The sequence below is a fragment of the Scyliorhinus torazame genome, chromosome 18, assembly GCF_047496885.1.
Source record: "Scyliorhinus torazame isolate Kashiwa2021f chromosome 18, sScyTor2.1, whole genome shotgun sequence".
NCBI lineage: Eukaryota > Metazoa > Chordata > Chondrichthyes > Carcharhiniformes > Scyliorhinidae > Scyliorhinus > Scyliorhinus torazame.
Window position 1 is genome coordinate 119,093,133 of NC_092724.1, and position 20,988 is coordinate 119,114,120.

General features: G+C 45.6%; 1 protein-coding gene across 3 annotated transcripts in view; it reads left to right on the forward strand.

The window, feature by feature from the left end:
* Positions 1-20,988, forward strand: part of tmem260 (transmembrane protein 260) — a 61,235-nt gene that overhangs the window by 22,629 nt on the left and 17,618 nt on the right. For 2 of the 3 annotated variants that reach the window (XM_072483230.1, XM_072483232.1), the window contains 4 exons: positions 4,817-4,989; positions 7,831-8,002; positions 8,955-9,103; positions 14,244-14,420. In XM_072483230.1, the coding sequence (XP_072339331.1) occupies positions 4,817-4,989; positions 7,831-8,002; positions 8,955-9,103; positions 14,244-14,420 (671 nt within the window). The remainder of the gene's footprint in view (positions 1-4,816; positions 4,990-7,830; positions 8,003-8,954; positions 9,104-14,243; positions 14,421-20,988) is intronic. The other variant, XM_072483231.1, reaches the window with a different exon arrangement.

Here is a 20,988-nt window from a genome sequence, read left to right on the forward strand (position 1 = left end):
CGATGGATGAGGAGCTGCGGAGGGTGGTGGAGGCCAACAAAGGACTAAGAGCTAAGGTGGTGGACCTGGAGAACAGGTCGAGGCAGCAGAATTTAAGAATTGTGGGCTTCCCCAAGGGGGTGGAGGATCCGAGGCCGACTGAGTACTTTGCGAAGATGTTGGCGGAGTTGGTGGGGGAGGGGGAAGATCCCTCCCAGTATGAACTGGATAGGGCTCATCGGTCACTCAGGCCTAAGCTGAAGACAAATGAGCTGTCAAGGGCGGTGATAATCTGCTTTCACAAGAATCACGTTAAGGGGAAGGTTCTGAGTTGGGCGGAAAAGAGGCGTGAGGTGCAGTGGGAAGGAGTCAGTATACGTATGTACCAGGACTTAACGGTGGAGCTAGCGAGAAGGTTGGCTTTTGGTCAGGTGAAGGCAGCACTCTACAGCAATGGTGTGACTCGGCATGGTTTACCCGGCGAAGCTGAGGGTGACCTACACACAACTTGAAGGACTTCTACTTTGTGACGGTGGAGGTGGCAGAGGCGTTTGTGAAGGCTGAAGGACTGGGGTTAAAATGAAAAAGGGGAAGGGGTTTGGTGGGGAAGAGTAGTGTGCCCTCTAGTATGGGGCACGGGTAAGTGGTTAGCAAATCTTGGGTGATGGCGGTTTTCTGGGGTGCGTTTTTTGCACTGGGTTTGTTTGTTTTATGTTTTTTAGGGACTGGGCGTGGAAGAGGGGATTGGGAGGAGGGAGGCCTTGGCAGGGGCCTCCACACTAGCAGGCATAGGTTGGCAAGTCAACGGGAGTGTGGTGGGTGGAGGGGCTGCGGTCATTGGTTGGCTGAACTGGTGTGAAAGATGGGGGGAGGGGATCGATACTGGGAGAGGTGTTTTCAAGAGGAAGTCAATGGGGGGTTTCAATGGCAACAAAAGGACGGGCGGGTCAGGCCCAGTGCGCAGGACTTGGAGCGATGGTGGATAGATGGGGAAGGGGGTGGTGAGAGACCCCCCAGTAAGAATGGTAACATGGAATGTGAGGGGATTGGGGGGAACCAGTGAAGAGGTCGAGGGTGTTGCACACTTAAAAGAGCCTAAAGGCTGATGTGGCGATGCTGCAGAAGACCCACCTGAGGGTGAAGGATCAGGTGAGGCTCAGGAAGGGCTGGGTGAGCCAGGTATTCCACTCTGGGTTCAGAAGTAGTGCTCGGGGGATAACGGTATTGGGGAGCAAGAGGGTGAGGTTTCAGATGGAGAAGGTGATAGCAGACCAGGGAGGTAGCTATGTGATTGTGATGGAGGCATTAGAGGGGCGGTTGGTGGCACTGGCGAATGTATATGGCCCCAACTGGGATGATGCAGGGCTTGCGAAGAGGGTGCTGGGTGGCATCCTGGACTTGGACACGCTTGAGTTAATAGTAGGGGGGACTGGAATATGGTATAAGAGCCGAGGATGGATAGGTCGCAGCCGCGCTCACTGGCCCAGTCGGGGGGTGCAAAAGCACTGACTGGGCTCATGAGAGAGATGAGAGGAGTGGACCTGTGCAAGTTTCTGCATCTGAGGGAGCTGGATTCGTTTTCTTCCTGCTGCATAAAGTGTATGCGAGAACAAACTTTTTTGTAGTTGGGAAGGCGTTTTTGGCTGGAGTCAAGGGATTGGAGTACTCTGTGACAGCGATCTTGGATCATGCGCCACATTGGGTGGATGTCATCTTGGAGAAGTTGTAACGGTCGGAGCGAGAGATGAGGGAGTTTCTGGATGGGTTAGAAGGAAGGCTGGGTGCAGGGGTCGGTGGGGGAGGAAGTCTGGGCTGCAGGGGCCGGTGGGGGAACAGGAGGTAAAGGAGGCAATCGGAAGGATGCAGTCAGGGAGGGTGGCAGGGTTGGATGGTATCCCAATGGAGTATTATAAGATGTTTCAGGACGTTGGCGCCGCTGATGGTGGGAATGTTTCAGGAGGCGATGGGTAGGGGGCATTACCACAAACATTGGGACAGGCTTCGATTTCCCTGCTGTTAAAAAAGGACAAGGACCTGATGGAGTGTGGGTTGTATAGGCCCATATCCTTCTTAAATGTGGATGTCGAGATATTGGCGAAGGTGATGGCAGCAAGGTTGGGGGGAATGCCTCCCGAAGGTGTTAGGAGAGGATCGTGATGGGAAGGCACCGACCGATGGGAAGGAGATGGAAGTGGTGGTGGCGCTATATTCAGAGAAGAAATTTGACCGGGTAGACTGGGGGTAGTTGATGGTAGTCCTGGAGAGATTTGGGATTGGGCCGAGGTTCACGCCACGGGTACGGCTGCTCTACAGGGAACATATGGCGACTGTTCGCACTAACAACGTGAGTTTGAGGTACTTTGCTCTGCACCGGGGTACTAGGCAGGGATGTCCTATGTTCTCCTTCCCCCCCCCCCCCCCCCCCCCCCCTGCTATTTGCACGAGCCATTGGCCATCGCTCTAAGGAATTTGGGGTTGTGGACGGGGATAGTGAGAGGGAGGGATGGAACATCGGGTATCCTTGTAAGCGGACGATTTACTGTTGTATATCTCAGAGCCGAGTATGTTGGTGTAATGCTCTTGTCGGATGGCCTTATTTATATTACAAGAACTCCCTTGTAGCTAAAGCTATAACCAATTTATTAACATTAATTGTGGGTCAAATATATACAAACAACAGATGATTAATAATATGAATATGCACACGCAAGCTCTCTGCCAGCTCCCTAGTCAATCTGAGGTCACCTGACTCTAACATTCACTTATATACTAATGAGACTCCTAGTGGTCAGTCGGTGACTTACAACACAACCATGATATCACTACAGTCAATGGGAAATATAATGTGGCTACTCTAAAGATTTGGGTCGTTCTCTGGGTATAAATTAAACCAAGAGAGTGATGAGTATTTTTTGGTGTCCCAGCCGGGAGTGGGGGGTGCTGCCATTTCGTAGGGGAATTATTGGTTCGAGCTGGGGAGGCTGGATGCGAGGCTTCGGAGATGGGAGGAGAGATGGGAGTAAAGATCTGTTCCTGGGAAATAATTTGCAAGGCTGGAAGAGTTGAGGGAGAAGTGCAGGTTGGTGCAGGAGAAAGGGTTCAGGTATCTGCAAGTCCGAGACTTAGCGGGCAAGGAGTTTCTGACCTTCCCAATAGCCCCCCTTGCTGTTGGAGGTGGTACTGATGAATGTGATATAAAATAGTTACTTTAGAGATATTAGTTAATGTAATGTAGAGGTAGGCCAGTCTAATTCTGGTGAGTTCACAGACAAAGGATTTCAGACGGCATGGAAAAGCAGGAAGAGGTGTGTCCACCAAAGCAGGAGAAAAGGATGCTGGGTAATAGGGGCCAGAGGAAGGGATTGAAAGTGAGCCAATCAGAATAGATCAACAGGTCAGGAGGGATATAGGATGACCTATGGGCATCGTGTATGTGAAACTTGATGCCATTTGAATGTATCAGTACAGATTCCTTTGTTCCATATCCTCACTTGATTCCAGAGGTGTACGAAGCAAGATGTGCTTTGTACTTGCTGTGAATTGAGAAAGGCTTGCAAGCCAAATAAAATAACTAATGCTGTACCTGCAAATCCATCTCGACTTTTATTGAGGCCAGACTGACGGGTAAAGAAACTTGGGATTCTACAGTACAGTCAGCAGGGGGGGTGGTGTCAGCGATCTATGGGAAGATTTTGGAGGAAGATAGGGTGTCCATGGAGGGGATTAAGGTCAAATGGGAGGAAGAGCTGGTGAAGGTAAGGGAAGAAGGTTTGTAGTGCGAGGTGCTGCGAAGGATGAATGCCTCAACCTCAAGCGCGAGGTTGGGACTGATGGAAGTGAAGGTCGTGTATAGGGCGCACCTCACAAAAGCGAGGATTAGCCGGTTTCTTTGAGGGGGTTGAGGATGTCTGCGAGCAAGTCGGACATGACTCTTTAACGTCAACACAAACTCCAGACTCAGCAATGTGCAATTTGTTTCATTAACAACAATGGCAACTTGCATTTATTTAATTATTTTTTCCCAATTAAGGGGCAATTTGCGTGGCCAATCCACCTACCCTGCACATCTTTGAGTTGTGGGGGTGAGATTCACAGACACTTGGAGAATGTGCAAACTCCACACAGACAGTAACCTGACACCTGGATCAAACCCGGGTCCTCGGCAACTTGCAATTATATAGTACCCTTCAATGAAGAAAAATGTCCGAAGAAAAAGTTGGTGCCCAGCCAAAGATGATGTTTGGTGGGATGATTAACAGCTTATCATAGAGAGGCAGTTCTGGAGCATGGGGCCTAGATAAAACATGTCCACCAGTGGGTGGGTTAGAGGGAGGGCAGGGCTGGACATAAGGTCACAATTAGACGGAGAGGGGTCAGGATGGGTCTGGAGAAGATGAGAGGGAGAGGTAGGAACCATTACCACAGTCACTTGGGAAGCCTGTTTGAGGACTGGTTCAGTGCCATGACTGGTGTAGAAACCCGATTGGAACAACTCGTAAGTTGGATTGCATGAAAGTAGAGCATGAGATTGAGGGCCGACAATGTTAAAAGAATTTGGAGAGTAAAGGGAGGTTGAAGTTAGGGTTGTAATTTAACAGAACCTATCACTCCTCGCTCTCTTAGAAACCTCTGTGTCTTGGCAACATTCCTCTCCACCCCTAGATTCATCACAGCGGTGTCCCTGAGCTTAGCTTCTCTGAATCTTTACAAATAATCTCTTGCTTTCATCTGGCTACTGCACCAAATTAAACCTGATTTCAGCACTGCACAAAGTGGCGATTGGTAACAAAGATTGAGGTTTAATTAACTTTTGTTTATATTAATTTTATTTCTGCAGGTTGAAAGGTTCTGGCTACAGAGTAATTTGGTAGTTTGTGTTCTGGCAGGCTGCGGTCTAGCTTCGATCTGCTCTATTTTACAGAGGAAAATAGGCAATAATGCACTGTGGGATTGGGCAGAGTGGCTCTTTGCCATCATCCTCATTGCCTTCCAAATCCATCACAACTACAGGTAAGGAATAATTTTCAAATCATCTTAATATCTCATCAATATCAGCTTGGCTCGATTATAGCATTCTCACCTCTGGGTCAGAGGTTGTGGGTTCAAGTCAACTCCAGGAACCAGAGTACAAAATGGTGTTAAGTGCTGCACTGTTGGGGGTGCCATCTTTCAGTCGAGATATTAAACTGAGGCCCTGTTTGCCCTTTCACACCCTCTCAGAACAAAATGCCAGAGCCATCATCTGAAGAAATTCTTCTGGTTTCTGGTCCAACATTTATCCCCTCAACTAAAGCCAACAGAAGGGGCAGCAAGTTGGCGCAGTGGTTAGCACTCCTGCCTCACGGCGCTGAGGTGCCAGGTTTGATCCCGGCTCTGGGTCACTGCCTGTGTGGAGTTTGCACATTCTCCCCGTGTTTGCGTGGGTTTCACCCCCAGAGCCCTAAGATGTGCAGGGTAGGTGGATTGGGCATGCTAAATTGTCCATTAATTGGAAAAAATGAATTGGGTACGTTAAATTTATTTAAAAAAAAACTAAAGCCATCAGAGTTGATTATGTGGTCATTATCTCATTATTATTTTTCGTATCCGGCTGTGTGCAACTTTAATATGAAACAAGTGACCACACATCTTAATTCGGTTTGAACCATTGGAGCATCTGAAAGACTCAAATAGTGCAATATGAATGCAAGTTCTTGCTTCATTAATGATTTATTGATGAACTAAAAGAGCCAAAGCTCATAGTAAAACACTGAATGGAGATAGGTGAGAGAGAAGATGAACAAATCAAGGTGCAGTTATGAGGTGCTGAAGTTTACTTTCAGCCTGTAGATTGTTGGAGACGTGACAGGCTGAATGTGATCAGGAGGTCCACCCAAAGAGATGTTGTGAAAAGCCTGGAGAGAGTTACAGAGATGGAAAGATAGTAGGTTGTGACTTACTTTTTTTTTAAAAAATATATATATTTCCAATTAAGGGGCAATTTAGCATGGCCAATCCACCTACCCTGCACATCTTTGGGTTGTGGGGGTGAGACGCACGCAGACACGGGGAGAATGTGTAAACTCCACATGGACAGTGACCCAGGGCTGGGATCAAACTTGGGTCATCATAGAATTATCATAGAATTTACAGTGCAGACGGAGGCCATTCGGCCCATCGAGTCTGCACTGACCCTTTGGAAAGAGCACCGTACCCAAGCACACACCTCCACCCTGTCCCCGTACCTCCACCCTATCCCTGTAACCCCACCTACCCTTTTTTGGGCACTTTAGCATAGCCAATCCACCTAACCTGCACATCTTTGGACTGTGGGAGGAAACCGGAGCACCCGGAGGAAACTCACACAGACGTGGGGAGAACGTAAGGACTCCGCACAGACAGTGACCCAAGCCGTGAATTCATCCTGGGACCCTGGAGCTGTGAAGCAACTGTGCTAACCACTGTGCTACCGTGCTGCCCTTGGTGCAGCAAGGCAGCAGTGCTAACCACTGTGCTGCCCCAGGTTGCACCTTACTACTTGCAATGGGCAAGCACTTGCACAGTGGGAAGAATTTGTGTGAAGTTCAGGGAGTGACTGGAAATTTCATCCAATCCCTGGACCTTGAGCAATGCTTGTATTCTTTTATTTCATATAAAATAAACAGGTTTTTTTTGTAAGAGACATTTTAAAAACACACCCATCTAAAGAGCTGGCTTGATCTTGTTCTGCCAGAGGCGTAGTCATGGTGACTTGGGAAATCTATTAGAACCTAGGTATATAACACTGATAGGGCTAAATCCTGAATATGGGAACAGGAGTTAGTGCTGCACATTCAGTCATCCTTGCTGCTTTACTTTAAAAAAAATAAATTTAGGGTACCCAATTCCAATTAAGGGGCAATTTAGCGTGGCCAATCCACCTAGCCTGCACATCTTTGAGTTGTGGAGGCGAAACCCACACAAACACGGGGAGAATGTGCAAACTCCACTCGGACAGCGACCCAGAGCTGGGATCGAAGCTGAGACCTCGGTGCCGTGAGGCAGCGGGGCTAACCCACTGCGCCACCGTGCTGTCCCATCTTGGCTGCTTTACTGACTGGTTGCTCCCCCTTTAGTCCTTGACATGTAAAGTGGATTTAACCTATAAGAAGGGGGAAAATCTTCATACAATGAATAAGAAATGGGTAAATCTCATTGTAAAAAGCAATATTCTGTTCATTTGTATATTTGATATAAATAAGTTAGTTATCTTTGCCTTACTCAATTAATGTATTTCACTTTCTGAATGTCAGAGAACATGCATAGCTGTGTGTGTGAGAACCCAGCAATGTGTTGTCATGAATCTCTGGTAAAATTCACATTTGATTATCTACCACACAATAAAATTAGTTTTCTTGCATTCAATGCAAGATCTGTTGAACCTAAATTTATAACAGATTATGCATTGTTACACACTCTTTGCTTTCTGCTGCACCATGAGCATCCCTTTACCGTCCACATGTGCTCACTGCTCACTGAAGATTGATATGAAACAAGGCTGGGTTTGACTCCAGAAACTGTAGAAATTCTTTGTGCTGTTTTATAACGCGATGAACTTGATACAAACTAAAATATATTACCCTGTGACTAAAGTAGATTGTTTTTTTAATCCTATTGCTGGTAAGTAAACATGAGCTGAGTTAACAAGTTCAGTTTATCAACTGTATGCATCTGTTTCTCGTGTTTTGTGTCTTTTGGAAAGTTCTTTGTTGCTTTATGCTTCAATGTTGGACATTGCAAGTTGAATGCGAGACGTGAGGTGCAATGTATAGAAGATATGTACTGGTGCTTTGTTCTTCAACATGAACTAATTATTTCTAACTATTTGTTCAGGATCTGTGACCAAAGTAATAATGACGTTGTGGACAAGTTTGCCAGAAATCTCTTGGGCAGCATGCCGCCTAATGCAACAATCCTGGTTCGGGGAGACCTCCCAGGAAACTCCCTGCGATATCTCCATTACTGTGAGGGACAAAGACCTGACCTCAGCCTAGTGGATCAGGAGGTAAATAGGAGATATGGCACAGAAACAAACCATTCAGACCAACCAGTCCATAGTAGTGTTGATGCTCCTCCGCTCAAGTCTCTGTCCACCTTTTCTTATCTAAATCTATCATCAAAGGATGTTTTCTAGCTTCCCCTTAATTCATCCATACTATACCATGTGCTATAATAGTGCCAAAGCCTATTGTGGAACAGGATCAAAGTGGCTGAGCAGAGGGATTGGAGGGACTGAGGGGGTGAGCAACATGATCTGGATCAATCCTCCCAAACCAGTGGGGGAACTGGGCGGCAATGCTAACCACTGGGCCACCGTGCTGCCCCCAGATTCAAGTTTTAACACCTGAATTACTTGTGAGTCAGCAGCGACACACCAGTTGTACTGTAACGTACAAGTTGGTTATTCACCTGGGAACAGTGAGGGAAGAATCATTCTGAGTTATAAATTGTGTTTCAATTTTTGACACGATCTTTTAGAAATACAACTCATCGTAACAAGAAGTTTAAATTATTCAAATGCCTGGATTTAACAACCGGATATCGGGGGAAAGAGATGTTTCAGCAAAATTGTTCCTATACCCCTCTGTCTGTCCCCTCAACCTCTTGAATCTCTCTGCCCTTCCTCCTCTGAATAATTGGGTGGAATGATATGGAACTCGAGTCAGCCATGGGGGATATTGGATGGAGACAGCTGAAGTCATGGGAGAGGGTTGGATGAGCAGGCATGTCTCTGAATGCAGTACCCTGAGAGTGATTTTGCTTTTGTTGGGTGGAGCTTCATATCAGATATACGGGGGGGGCAGCAGCTGAATGATGAGAGTAAGCTGTGTGTGTCTTCATTGGAACAAGGAGACCGGAGGCAATGAATGGGTTTTTCTGGTTTTGTGTAATTAAAAGCTGCTTCACAACTGGAGGGACCTCTATAAAGGATGTAACCTGATGCCATTCCTCTGCAGATGATGACATATGATTGGTATTTGCTGAAACTGGCCAAGCACCTACCACATGTCCACTTCCCAGGACATCGTTGGAATCTCGTCAACCAAGTGGATCCTGCTGGAACTGTGACATTCAACCTGCATCATTTACTCAATGCAAACAAAGAGTGAGTTTCTATTTGATAACCCCAGTTACTGAGTGGGAACAGAGTAAATTTCTATCTAATAACCCCAGTTACTGAGTGGGAAAAGAATGTGAGCTTTTATATAATAATTCCAGTTACTCGATGCAAACAGACTGAGGACTGCTCCAGAAGAGTTCAAGTATCCAACTGAATTGGTACATGCACACCCCACAGGGACAGTATTAAACTGGCCCCTCCTTCATGAAAAAACTTCAGGTTCCATATAACTTATATACATTTCTTGCTTTTAATTAATTTACAAATCAAACTTAACCACTGATTTCCTATTCCGAAGAAGGTACCTTCTTTCTTGACCCAAACATTTATAACTTGGGAAAGGACCTTGACCCATCTTGACCTGAGTTTGTGGCAAAGTTTTCTCCATCAAAGACTGATTTTTTTTTTTTTTAACTTCGACTTTCAATTGAATTTTCCACTTCCTCAGCCATGTCTGTCTGACTCTGCCTTGACCCTGAATTGGTTTCAGGCACGACTTGTGCTGGAGTAACTGTTGGTATTCCACTCCTAACCCAACTATCCAATCCATGAGACTCATTTGATTCTTTCCAACTTCTTTTTTTCAGATAACAGTCTAATTCCCTTTCGAATTCCTAAATTGAATCTGCCTCCACCACATTCTCAGGCCGTGCATTCTAGACATTAACCACTCGTTGGGTAAAAATGTTATTTTCATATCATGTTTTTGCTACTTTTGCAAATACTTTAAATCTATTCCCACTCATTATTGAACCTTTCACAAGTGGGAACAGTTTTTCCCTGTCAACTCTGTCCAGCCCCCTCGTGATTTTGAATACCTCTGAGATCTCCCCTCGGCCATTACTTCTCCAAGGAATATATTATAACTTCTCTAATCTATCTTCATACCTAAAGTTCCTCATTCCTTGAGCTATTCTTGTGAATTTTTCCCGTATTCTCCAATGTCTTCACATCCTTCCTAAAGCATGGTGTCTAGAACTGGACATGATACTCCAGCTGAGATCGAACCTGTGTCTGATACAAACTCAACATAACATAAGACCATAAGACACAGGAGCAGAATTAGGCCACTCGGCCCATCGAATCTGCTCTGCCATTCAATCATGGCTGATATTTTCTCATCCCCATTCTCTTGCTTCTCCCCATAACCCCTGATCCCCTTATTAATCAAGAATCTGTCTGATTTCGCCTCCACAGCCTTCTGCGGCAAAGAGTTCCACAGATTCACCACTCTCTGGCTGAAGAAATTCCTCCTCATCTCTGTAACATAACTTCTTTGCTCTTGTACTCCATGCCCAAATTAATAACACCCAGGCTACTGTATGTTTTTTAACCTGATCTCAACCTGTCCTGACACCTTTGATTACTTATGCACATATACACCCAGGTCCTTCTGCACCTGCAACCCCATTATATTGTACGTTTATTTTCTATTGTCTCTCCATGTCCTTCCTACCAGAATGAATCAATTCACATTTCTCCACACTGAATTTCATCTGCTCGTTCCACCAGTGATTCGCTGTCTTGATTGTTGCTCTTCTATGCTAAATGTGATTTCAGCAATGAAAACCTTGTTCTAAGCCTTCTAAGAAACAATTCAACTCGTGTTTTGCCAGTGGTAGTGTGAGATGTGTAACAAATAAACAATTTGCCAGTTTTTGAGCCAATGATTGCTGACCTTTCTCCCAGTTTGTCTCTAGCATTTGTTTCACAAGAGCACACTTAAAAATGTGTGCTGTGCACTCTGCTGCTTCACCAAACACCGGCGGGTGAGGTCACATGATGTCAGCACGGGAGCGGCTGCCTTTTTGCGAGCTCTGGCTCAGCTCATCTTAATCCGTCTTTTCATCAGAGTCTACATTTCGTAATTGTCTTTTCTTGGGTTACCTGGCTTTTGCTATGTCCCAGAAAGTATTTGGTAGGTGTCTATGTGTGAAAGAGCCGAGATAAAATGCAAAAATCTTTGTTTGTTTTGTGGCGGCTGGGGTAGTGCCTGCTTGCAGTGGCGCAGTTGCTGTTGAATGGGCTTTTGCCTTGGCAGTGCTGTGTGCATTGGATGATAGCTGCCAACGGAGATGTTGTTTTTGCTGAAACGCTTGGCTCAGCAGTGCAGGTCGTCAGGGCTCACTTCCAAGAGTTGCGGGGTACTTGTAAGAAGGTGCATGAGGAGGTTCTTGTACTTAAGAGAGCATATTCCCCTAGTGGAGGCTTGTCACCATGTTATCGAGATCGCCTACATGGCTTGTCATCCATCCTGAAAGGTTCGGGAGAAGGAGACTGAGCAGGGTATGCCCCTGGAGTGAGGTGTTAGGAGTTCCCGAGTGCGTTTGAAAATTGGCTGTTTGTTTCAGTAATCTTGACTGGGAGGCTGGGGTACCAGATTCAATGGAGCGCAACGTACCCTGTCTTCAAGGCAGGGGTTGGTCTGGCCCACCAATCACTGGTTCTGAATTGTCCTGTTCCTGATGCTCGTTGTGAGGAGTTGAGGTAGCTGAACTGAGTCAACCCTCCTTGGCTGGGGCCTAGGCTGCAGACCACCTGGTGTTGATGAGACGCATGGCGGAAGTAATGTTTTGTGCTTTGATTGTCTGAATCCTTGAGAGAACCTAAAGACTGTTCATTGGTCTTGCTTGTTCCTTGGCTTTTCCTTTCTTCATGCGATCAGGAAGATGTCTTTATGCTGAAGACTGCCCTGCAGCTCGTCTGTTATCCTGAACATTACTTCCTGTTGTTTTCTTGATGCTATCTTTTTTCCTACAGGGGAGTGTGAGAGATGGGTGTGATGGCCTGTACCGTTGGTTATCCTGATTTAATAAATGGGAAGTGGGACTTGTGCAAAGTTGCACTCTTAATTGTAACTATGCATTTAAAAAAATTTGTTCATGGGATGTTGGCGTTGCAGGCTGGGCCAGCATTTATTGCCCATCCCTAATTGCCCTTGAGGGGCAGTTAAGAGTCAACCACATTGTTGTGGGTCTGGAGTCACAAATAGGCCAGACCGTGTAAGGACGGCAGATTTACTTCCCTAAAGGACATTAGTGAACCAGATGGGTTTTTCCAACAGTCGACAATGGTTTCATGGCCATCATTAGACTTTTAATTCCAGATTTTTATTGGACTCAAATTTCACCAAAGTCAGGGGTGAGATTTGAACCTGGATTCCTAGAGTATTTCTCTGGTTTACTAGTCTATCGACAATACCACTAATCCAATTTGGGTTTTTCTTTTAGATTTGAATTTAAGCTCGTCTGTTATTAGAAAGGCCGAGGTGGGATTAGTATTTGTGGCTGAGGAATCAGAGTGGCCCTGGGATCATTTATATGGCGGTTGTTACCGTGAGTCGGTTGGGTGTCCTCTCCCTGGGGGTTTCTTGTTTGCCTTTTTTATTTGGCTGAGCGTTTGTTCTGGTCTGGTGCAGTGGGTGGGGGGTGGAAGAGGGCCAGCCCTTTCCCCCAGGATGCCGTATTGACTGGTGTCTTGACTATTATTCTCCTGGACTGGGACCCCGCCTGGCTAGTGTTCGTGACCATCCTTCCGCTCCTTGTGGGAGTGGTGCATTGTCCTGGATGGGGTTGAGTGAGCGCAGGCCCGGTGGGGTGTGGCGTTTGCCGTTCTGTGGGAGGCCCTGTGTACATAATATCCTGCATTTCTGTTTTGGATGGTGCTGGGCTAGGCCAGGCCTGGCACCATGGCTGGTATCCTGTTGTTCCCTGAGGATTGGAGGTACCCACTTTTAAGCTTGCTTGTGGGAGGGGGCCCGGTGAGGCGGGTTTGGTCCTCCGGGAGATTTGGGGGTGGGCTGAGCATTGTATTGAGTAGATATTCTGTTTTATACCCTCGGGTAGATGTGATTTTCCCCCCTATTGACTGGCGGCTGGCTCTCATTCTAGTTGAGTGTGTCTCGGGAGGCAGCCTGAAAAGTTGGGGGTGTGGATTGGATATTAATTGCTCATTCTGTTTTTCGCTATTTTATGTGTGGTGTTATTTTGTAACCTTGTGTTAATTTCTAAAATGTAAAATCCTAACAAATATATTTATTGAGGGTGCTTGGCAATCACGTTATTTTGCATTGCGAATTTTGCTTAGACACAGGAAAGCTCATTTTGATTTAAGTGCTGCTGACCAATTTCTTAAAAATGCTGTTTTTTCATCCTTCACCACAATGATGGAACATTTAGCAGATTACTTCTTGAGTGTGACCAGAATTGATGCATTTCCAATTTGGGAGTTTTCTCTCCTCCATAACTTTATAATTCTATTCATGATTTCTCCAGCTGATGTTGACTCAACTTTTCAGTCGGGCGATTCAGGAATAATTTTTAAAAAAAATCTTTTTATTGGCATTTTCAAAATTATATACATTGCCGTTCGTTTTCATTTATTGTACAGTCTTGATTCAAGAATCACGCTAACTCATCGGTGTTGGCCGCCATGTTCCATCCAATGCTACTTGGATTGCGATGCCCTGTGAATTTCCAATGTGCATCTTTGTGATCTGGATCACAACTGACACTTATCAACCTCCTGCTCTTTGACAACTGTATGCAGTGACTGCCATTTTCTGTTTACATTCTTTTAACAACCCTGTTGCCTGCAAATTTGTATCTTTCAGACATGCTCACCAACAAGAATCCAATGTCAACAAGATTATTGATTTTTGTGTGTTAGAGCTCCCACACTATCATGGTCATGGATGTTTCCTCTAGGGTGGCACGTGGCGCAGTGGTTAGCATCCCGGCCCTGGGTCACTGTCCATGTGGAGTCTGCACATTCTCCCCATGTCTGCATGGGTTTCACTCCCACAACGCAAAGATGTGCAGGCTAGGTGGATTGGCCACGCTAAATTGCTCCTTAATTGTGAAAAAAACGATTGGGTACTCTAAATTTTTTTTTTTTTAATGGATGTTTCCTCTGAAATTTCATGGGTGAGTCTGCTCTGATCCCAGAAGTAGTGACACCAATGATTGGAGGAACATGCAGAAACAGAGCCCCATATAATTGCCTTTACTCCAGATTGGAATAGTTAGAACTGAATTTGTGTGTTGAAGTGAAGATTTGATTCTTTTGAAGGACTGGAATTGTCTGAGTACCGCAACTCACTGAAGTATACATGTGTGTTTTACAGAAGGGAGATCTTTGTGTGTATAGGATTGCACGAAGGAGACCCAAGCTGGATGTACAGTTACTCCCTCAGGCCATGGGGTGCGTGTGAGAAGCTGGTCCATTCCACCAGTCAATTCAGCCCAGAAAGCTGGATCCAACACACCAAGGACATGTACAACTGGACAGAGGAGTATGGCAGGTGGGTGTCAAATTGCAGGGGATGGGAGGATGGTAGTCATGATGCTGGGGACTGGGACAGAAGTTGGGCATCATGGTGTCAGGAGACTGGGAAGAGAGTTGGGTGTCATGGTGCATGGGACCAGGACTCCTTAGGTGGGTGGATAGATGGGCTTCACATGACTGGGGACTCTTTTTTTTGATTCTGAACTAATCTGCCTGCTCTGTCATATGTACCTATTTCTATGACAAATCACGTTTGACATTACATATTGAAGATTATGAGTGGCATTGACAGAGTGGATAGTCAGATGCTCTTTCCTAGGGTAGGAGAGTCAAGTACTAGGGGACATAGTTTTAAAGTGCATTGGGAAAAGTTTAGAACAGGTATGCAAAGCAAGTTTTTTTTTTTTTTTTTACACAGTGGGTGGTAAATATATGGAATGCACTGCTTGGGGAGGTGGGAGCAGGTATAATAGAGGCATTTAAGGCACATCCAGACACATGTATGAATAGGGTGGGAATGGAAGGATACGGACTCCGTAAGTGCAGACGGTTTTAGTTTAGGCAGGGACCGTGGTTGGCGCAGGCTTGGAGGGCCGAAGGGCCTATTCCTATGCTGTATTGTTCTTTGTTCTTGTATCCATTGCTTCCTTGGTTGTTTTGTTACATGTCCCTCTGTGTGCAAGGCCATGAAAGGCAATCCAGTTCTCTTAATTTCTTGAAATGTGCCCAAACTCTTCATTTCTTGAAATGTGCCCAAAAGTCAGGTGCCTCAGACTTTTTGCATAACATTTGTTTCTTGTCCAAGCCTTGTTCATTTTTGATTTTTGATTCTTCTGAACTAACCCATCTCTGCGGTCTGTGCCACTTGGAACCTTTCTCATGTCCCGTAACTCAGGTTTGTGCAATGTGGGGATAATCATTGCTTCATAAACTCTTGCCTTTGTTTGTATAAAAATATCTTTAGCTTTCCACATTATTTGATAATACACAGTGCTTGGGATGTTTCACGACTTTAAAAGGTGTTATATAAATACCTTTTGGTGCTCTTTGCATATCTTGCTTAATTTTCCAAAAGCAGCAGACACAATTCCAATCCTTAAGTTGCCCTCTTCACAACTCCCTTCCTCTAACACTAACCCAGAATGTTTCCACCTATTCAACTGCATTCCTTCCAACTATTCTGGACACCTTCCTCATGCTTCACAAATGACATGACCTTTGTTTACCTTGTTCGTGTGTAATTCTAATACTGTACTCTCCATTGGACTAATTTTAATTTTTGGAAGATAGTTGCATTATCACCATCTGATTAATCAGGGTTAAACGTGGAATATAACACTGGTATACTCCCAGTCTATGACTATGACAAGTAGCTAACAGCTCTTTCTTTCTTCTTCCACTTCCCTAAACCCCAAGCTGTCTTGACTTCTTAAACCACTCGGGTGTGCTTAACCAGGATCTGTCTTGAGACTTTTTTCCCACCTGCACGGAGCTCCCCCAAAGTCTCTTAACCCTTTTTCAGAGTTGAAAACCTGGAAACAAAGTTCTTTGTCTAAGCCTTGGATTGAAAATCCTGCAATGCCATTCACCTGCATTTTGAATGTACCTTCTGTTTTTTGTTTTAATTTTTGAGTACCAATTTTTTTTTTCCAATTATAGGGTAATTTATCCTGGCAAATCCACCTACCCTGTACATCTTTTGGGTTGTGGGGGTGAGACACGGGCAGAATGTGCAAACTCCACACAGACAGTGATCTAGGACCGGGATTAGACCCGGGTCCTTGGTGCCATGAGGCAGCAGTGCTAACTACTGCACCACAATGCTGCCCTGTACCTTCTGATTTTGACCAATTACTCTTACCTCATCTTATTTTTAATCGCATCTCAAGCTGTCCCCCTTGACCACTTTAATTCTCCCAATAACATTCCATCTTAAACTGACTTCCAAATGTTTCATTACTTGTCTTGAGTCCAGTTATTTATGCCTAAAGTCATGTTGAAAAAGCTGCTCATAATGGCAATTCAGTTAAGCTGTTAGCCCATACCAGGCTATGTTCACTACTTCAACAAGAATATTATTTGCACAAGGTTAAATTAAAAGCCTAGAACAGCTTTGTATTATGGTTCATTGTTTTGAGTATCGAACAGTTGCTCTCACCCTCGGCCTTGTCTACCCATGGGCCCTTTTCAGCCTAGGTACCAGTTATTATCCTAGAATAATCATTCCACCAGCTTTGTTTCTATGATTGGATTTGATTTGTTTATTGTCACGTGTACCGAGGTACAGTGAAAAGTATTTTTCGGTGAGCAGCTCAACAGATCATAGTACATGGAAAGAAAAGGGAATAAAAGAAAATACATAATAGGGCAACACAAGGTATACAATGTACCTACATAAGCACCGGCATCGGATGAAGCATACAGGGTGTAGTGTTAACGAGGTCAGTCCATAAGAGGGTCATTTAAGAGTCTGGTAACAGCGGGGAAGAAGCTGTTTTTGAGTCTGTTTGTGCGTGTTTTCAGACTTCTGTATCTCCTGCCCGATGGAAGAAGTTGGAAGAGTGAGTAAGCCGGGTGGGAGGGATCTTTGATTATGCTGCTCGCTTTCCCCAGGCAGCGGGAGGTGTAGATGGAGTCAATGGATGGGACTATGAAAATGGAAGCTTGTATCTTCCAGTAAACAACTGGCGATTAGAGATATATAACAAAGAACTTTATTTTAGAGGATATTTTGAAGTAAAATATAGCACCAGTGAAACTGAGATTATATATCATCTCTTGTTGCAAAACTGATCAGTGTTTCCATTATTAAATTAATCAACTTAATCAGGTGACAGTGTACCTCATTGTCTCACCCTAACTGTTGATTTTGACTATCACATTTATTCTTTTTTAATATAAATTTAGAGTATCCAATTATTTTCCAAAATTGATCTAACCTGCACATCTTTGGGTTGTGGGGGTGAAACCCACGCAGACACTGGGAGAGTGTGTAGACAGTGGCCCTGGGCCTGGAGAACCATCACATTTATATTTAACAGCTCATGGATTTATTGTAGTTTTCTATCAGCACTGCAAGCTTCTCAGGAGTACAACACATCCTTGAGATCACCCATATCCTGTCTGTAGCCATATGGGATGGCCACGTCCCGATTACAAAATGGACACTTGCAAAGACTGCAGGGAAAATTGGACAATGCTAAGAAAAAAGCAGGTGCAAGCTCTGGTCTGTTGATTAGAACCTTAAACGTTCAGACAGGACAGAAACTATCAAATGATTTACATACTAATGAGCCATCTCCGGGGACAAAAGGGAAACATTTAGATACACAATGTTAGGACAGACTCCCCGGCGCCAGAAGAAGCTAAGACAAGGTAGACTGACAGTCACCAGGACACGCCCAGCGATCAGGGAACCACCCCTCTATTGGAGGAAAATCGATACCGATGATTGGGAAAGACCCAATTAGTTGAGGCCAAGTTCAAGGCCCGCCCAAAAGAGCGCGAAGCCCTTTGCAGTATAAGAGGTATCACCCAAGGGAGAATCTTTCTCCTTTGGCTTTGGCTCTCAGCGAAGAGAGAGACCAGCCTAGCAGCTACAGCAGACCAAGTAAGTCCCAAGTCAACGCACGCTACGAGATAGACGCTCCTAGTTGCTATCCTGTAAACAGCTCAACCCAGCAGCCTCAGAACCGAGCAACAGCCATTGTTTCTTTGACTGAGTGGGCGCTCAAAGCTAAGTATAGGCTTTTGTAATAGTGGTAGTTTATTTTGTAGAGTTTATGCATGAGTAGATTTGACTGTGTAAATAAATGAGCATTGCTTTTAAACTTACTAACTCGTGTATCGAGTCATTGATCAGTATTCGGTTCTGAACCTTGTAGCGGTGTCGAAAGATACCTGGTGACTCTTGGGAAAACGTGATTAAATAGAGCCAAAGTAAGAACCAACCAAAAGTTAGCAACATTTACTGGCGACTCCGCCGGGATTCGATTTAGAAGTGGCCTAACCACTCCGAGAGAACCCAAAATTTGAATTAAGAATCCAATTGGGAACAGAAAGAAAAACCACAAGCGACAAAACAGTACTGATCAAGCATCTGAGATTCGGAAGTGTGTTAATGCATGCATACTAACAGGGATATAAGGTAAACGTGAGAGATTTTGTTGCGAAAAACTGTCGGGAGTTTTGTAGGCGGGAAATTAATGTAAGCCGTACCTGTGTTTACATCACCGCTTTATCACCCCCTGTTCCAAATTCGGTAAAGATCCTAGTAGAGAGAATGGCAATGAAGGCAATGGAACGCCTTATGAACCCCCAGGAATTCGAGGTCGCAGCGACCAGTAGTAAAGTAGGACAGTGTCCCGTTTGGGAAGAAGAGATCAGAAAATATCTCAAAGGGAAAGGATGGCCCCTTTGGAGTGAATTCTCTGACAATGAGGAAACAGGACCCAGGAGTATAGGACATACTTGGTGGGAGAACCTGTCAGAGATCCACAAGAAGAGCTTGGGAAAAGCTCGCAAGCCGATGGCAATCGTGTCCTGTCTGGCACAATTGCGAGGCACAGAGGAGGTCGTTAGGACGCTCCGTAGAGAGATAGAGGAGAGAGACAGAACCAGTGAGGTAGACATGAGTGAGGTAGAAAAAGAGAATCGAGATCTGAAAGAGCAGTTAGCAGCAAGGGACAGAGAGGTGGATGATGCCAAGAGGGCACATCAGTCTTGTCTCGTGCATTTGAACAGCTTTCAGACACAATATGATAAGGCCTACCAGGACATGCAACGTACGGTCTTGGTAAGACAAGAAACAGAACAGCCAGTTGAGAAATTGCAGAAACTGTGCAATGATTTAAAAGCAGCCCTACGAACACTCCATACTTCCACAACGGAACAAAGGCAGAGCTCAGAAGACCATGCAAAGTGCCGGAAGCAAATTGCAGAATTGCAATCTCTGCTGTCCGTGCAAAATGGATTTCAGAATACATTCGGACCCCAATTAGATCAAGAAAACGGCCACGATTGGCAGGAATTGAACGAGACTGCCTGGGACATGTACGCAGGAAAATTCCCAGAAAAGGAAAGTGCCCCAACCCCTAACCGAACAGGCAGAACACACCCCTATGAATCCTGTGACCACACACCGCAGGGCCGCAGGAGAAGGAGAAGCAGATTTCCTTTACACAACCCCGTTAACCGTGACCCAATTACGGGACGCAGGTGGAACAATTACACCGTTCCGTCCCACATCCGACCCCCACCAATTTTTTTCGTAAGTCAAACAACAGGCAACCATGTACGGCCTGGACGAAAAGGAGCAAGTGAAGCTCACGGTTTTGAGCCTCGACCCTTCAGTCGTAGCAGCCCTCCCCGACCCACAGAATGTAGGAGGAGCCACACTCCAAGAGATGCACACAACGATCCTTGATGCGATCTGCTTTAACAGAGGAGACCCCGGAGAAGGTCTAAATAAGTGTAGGCAAAAGAAGACAGAGCACCCCACAGCGTTTGCTGGACATTTGTGGATTCACTTTACCGCAGTTTTTGGAGAGTTAGTCCGCGCCCATTTGTCCCCAGATAATATGGCCAAATGGACTTGAATTCTAGTCTCCCACGCCACAGAAACGGGACGAAAAGCTTGCGCAAATTATGACCCCCTCAGATGAGGCCATGAAAAATGGGTTTTGAAGAGATTGTCCCGCGCTTGGGAGCAATCAATTGCAGGCAAAACCGCATTTATAACACCCGATGAAGAGCAGGCAGAAATGAACCCAGTTAAGGCACACCAGAACCCCGCATGGGTAAATGAGGGCAGGAACAGCCAACCCCAGCCAAAACCTCAAGAATATTATAATTGTGGACAGCTAGGACACTTTGCACGAGAGTGCACGCGCCCCAGAAGCAGCAGAGAAACCAACAGACAGGCACCCTAAACAAGAATAAGGCAAAGCCGATCCATAGCGTTAGCGCCCGTTCAGAGAGTACAGACATGAACGGCACCGACTGACGGTGTTCCGGCTCCCCAACTTGGGTATGCGACCCTTTGGGACAAGTCCGGTAGACCGGTAGTAGCAGGCAAAGTCCGGGGACAACCCGTGGAATTTCTTTGGGTCACAGGAGGGTCCCGCACCACACTCAATTCCTCCACGATGTTCCAGCGAGACACGTGGCCCACAGCAGACACCATTACACTCAGCGGCTTTACATGCCATTTACAACAGGGTCACATCACAGCCCCTATAGCAATACAGATAGGTAACATCGCAACCAAGCACCCCGTAGTTTTAGTTGATCTGCCCCAGACAGCAGAACATATCCTTGGGATCGACTTCATGAGCTCCCATAACCTCTCTTTTGATCCAGTTAACAAGTGTGTTTGGAAAATGGCAAAGGCAGCACGGGCCCCCGCCACGCTCACAGTAGGAGACTATGTAAATAGGATTAGCTCAGTGGGATACTTCTGGTTCGACCCTCGAGCCATTAGTGCAGACAAACTGGGTAGGGCAGTCCTGCAGGAACATAAAGCAGCATTTGCACAGCACAAGCACGACTGTGGCAGTTTGACTGGCTTCATGAACATTACAGGT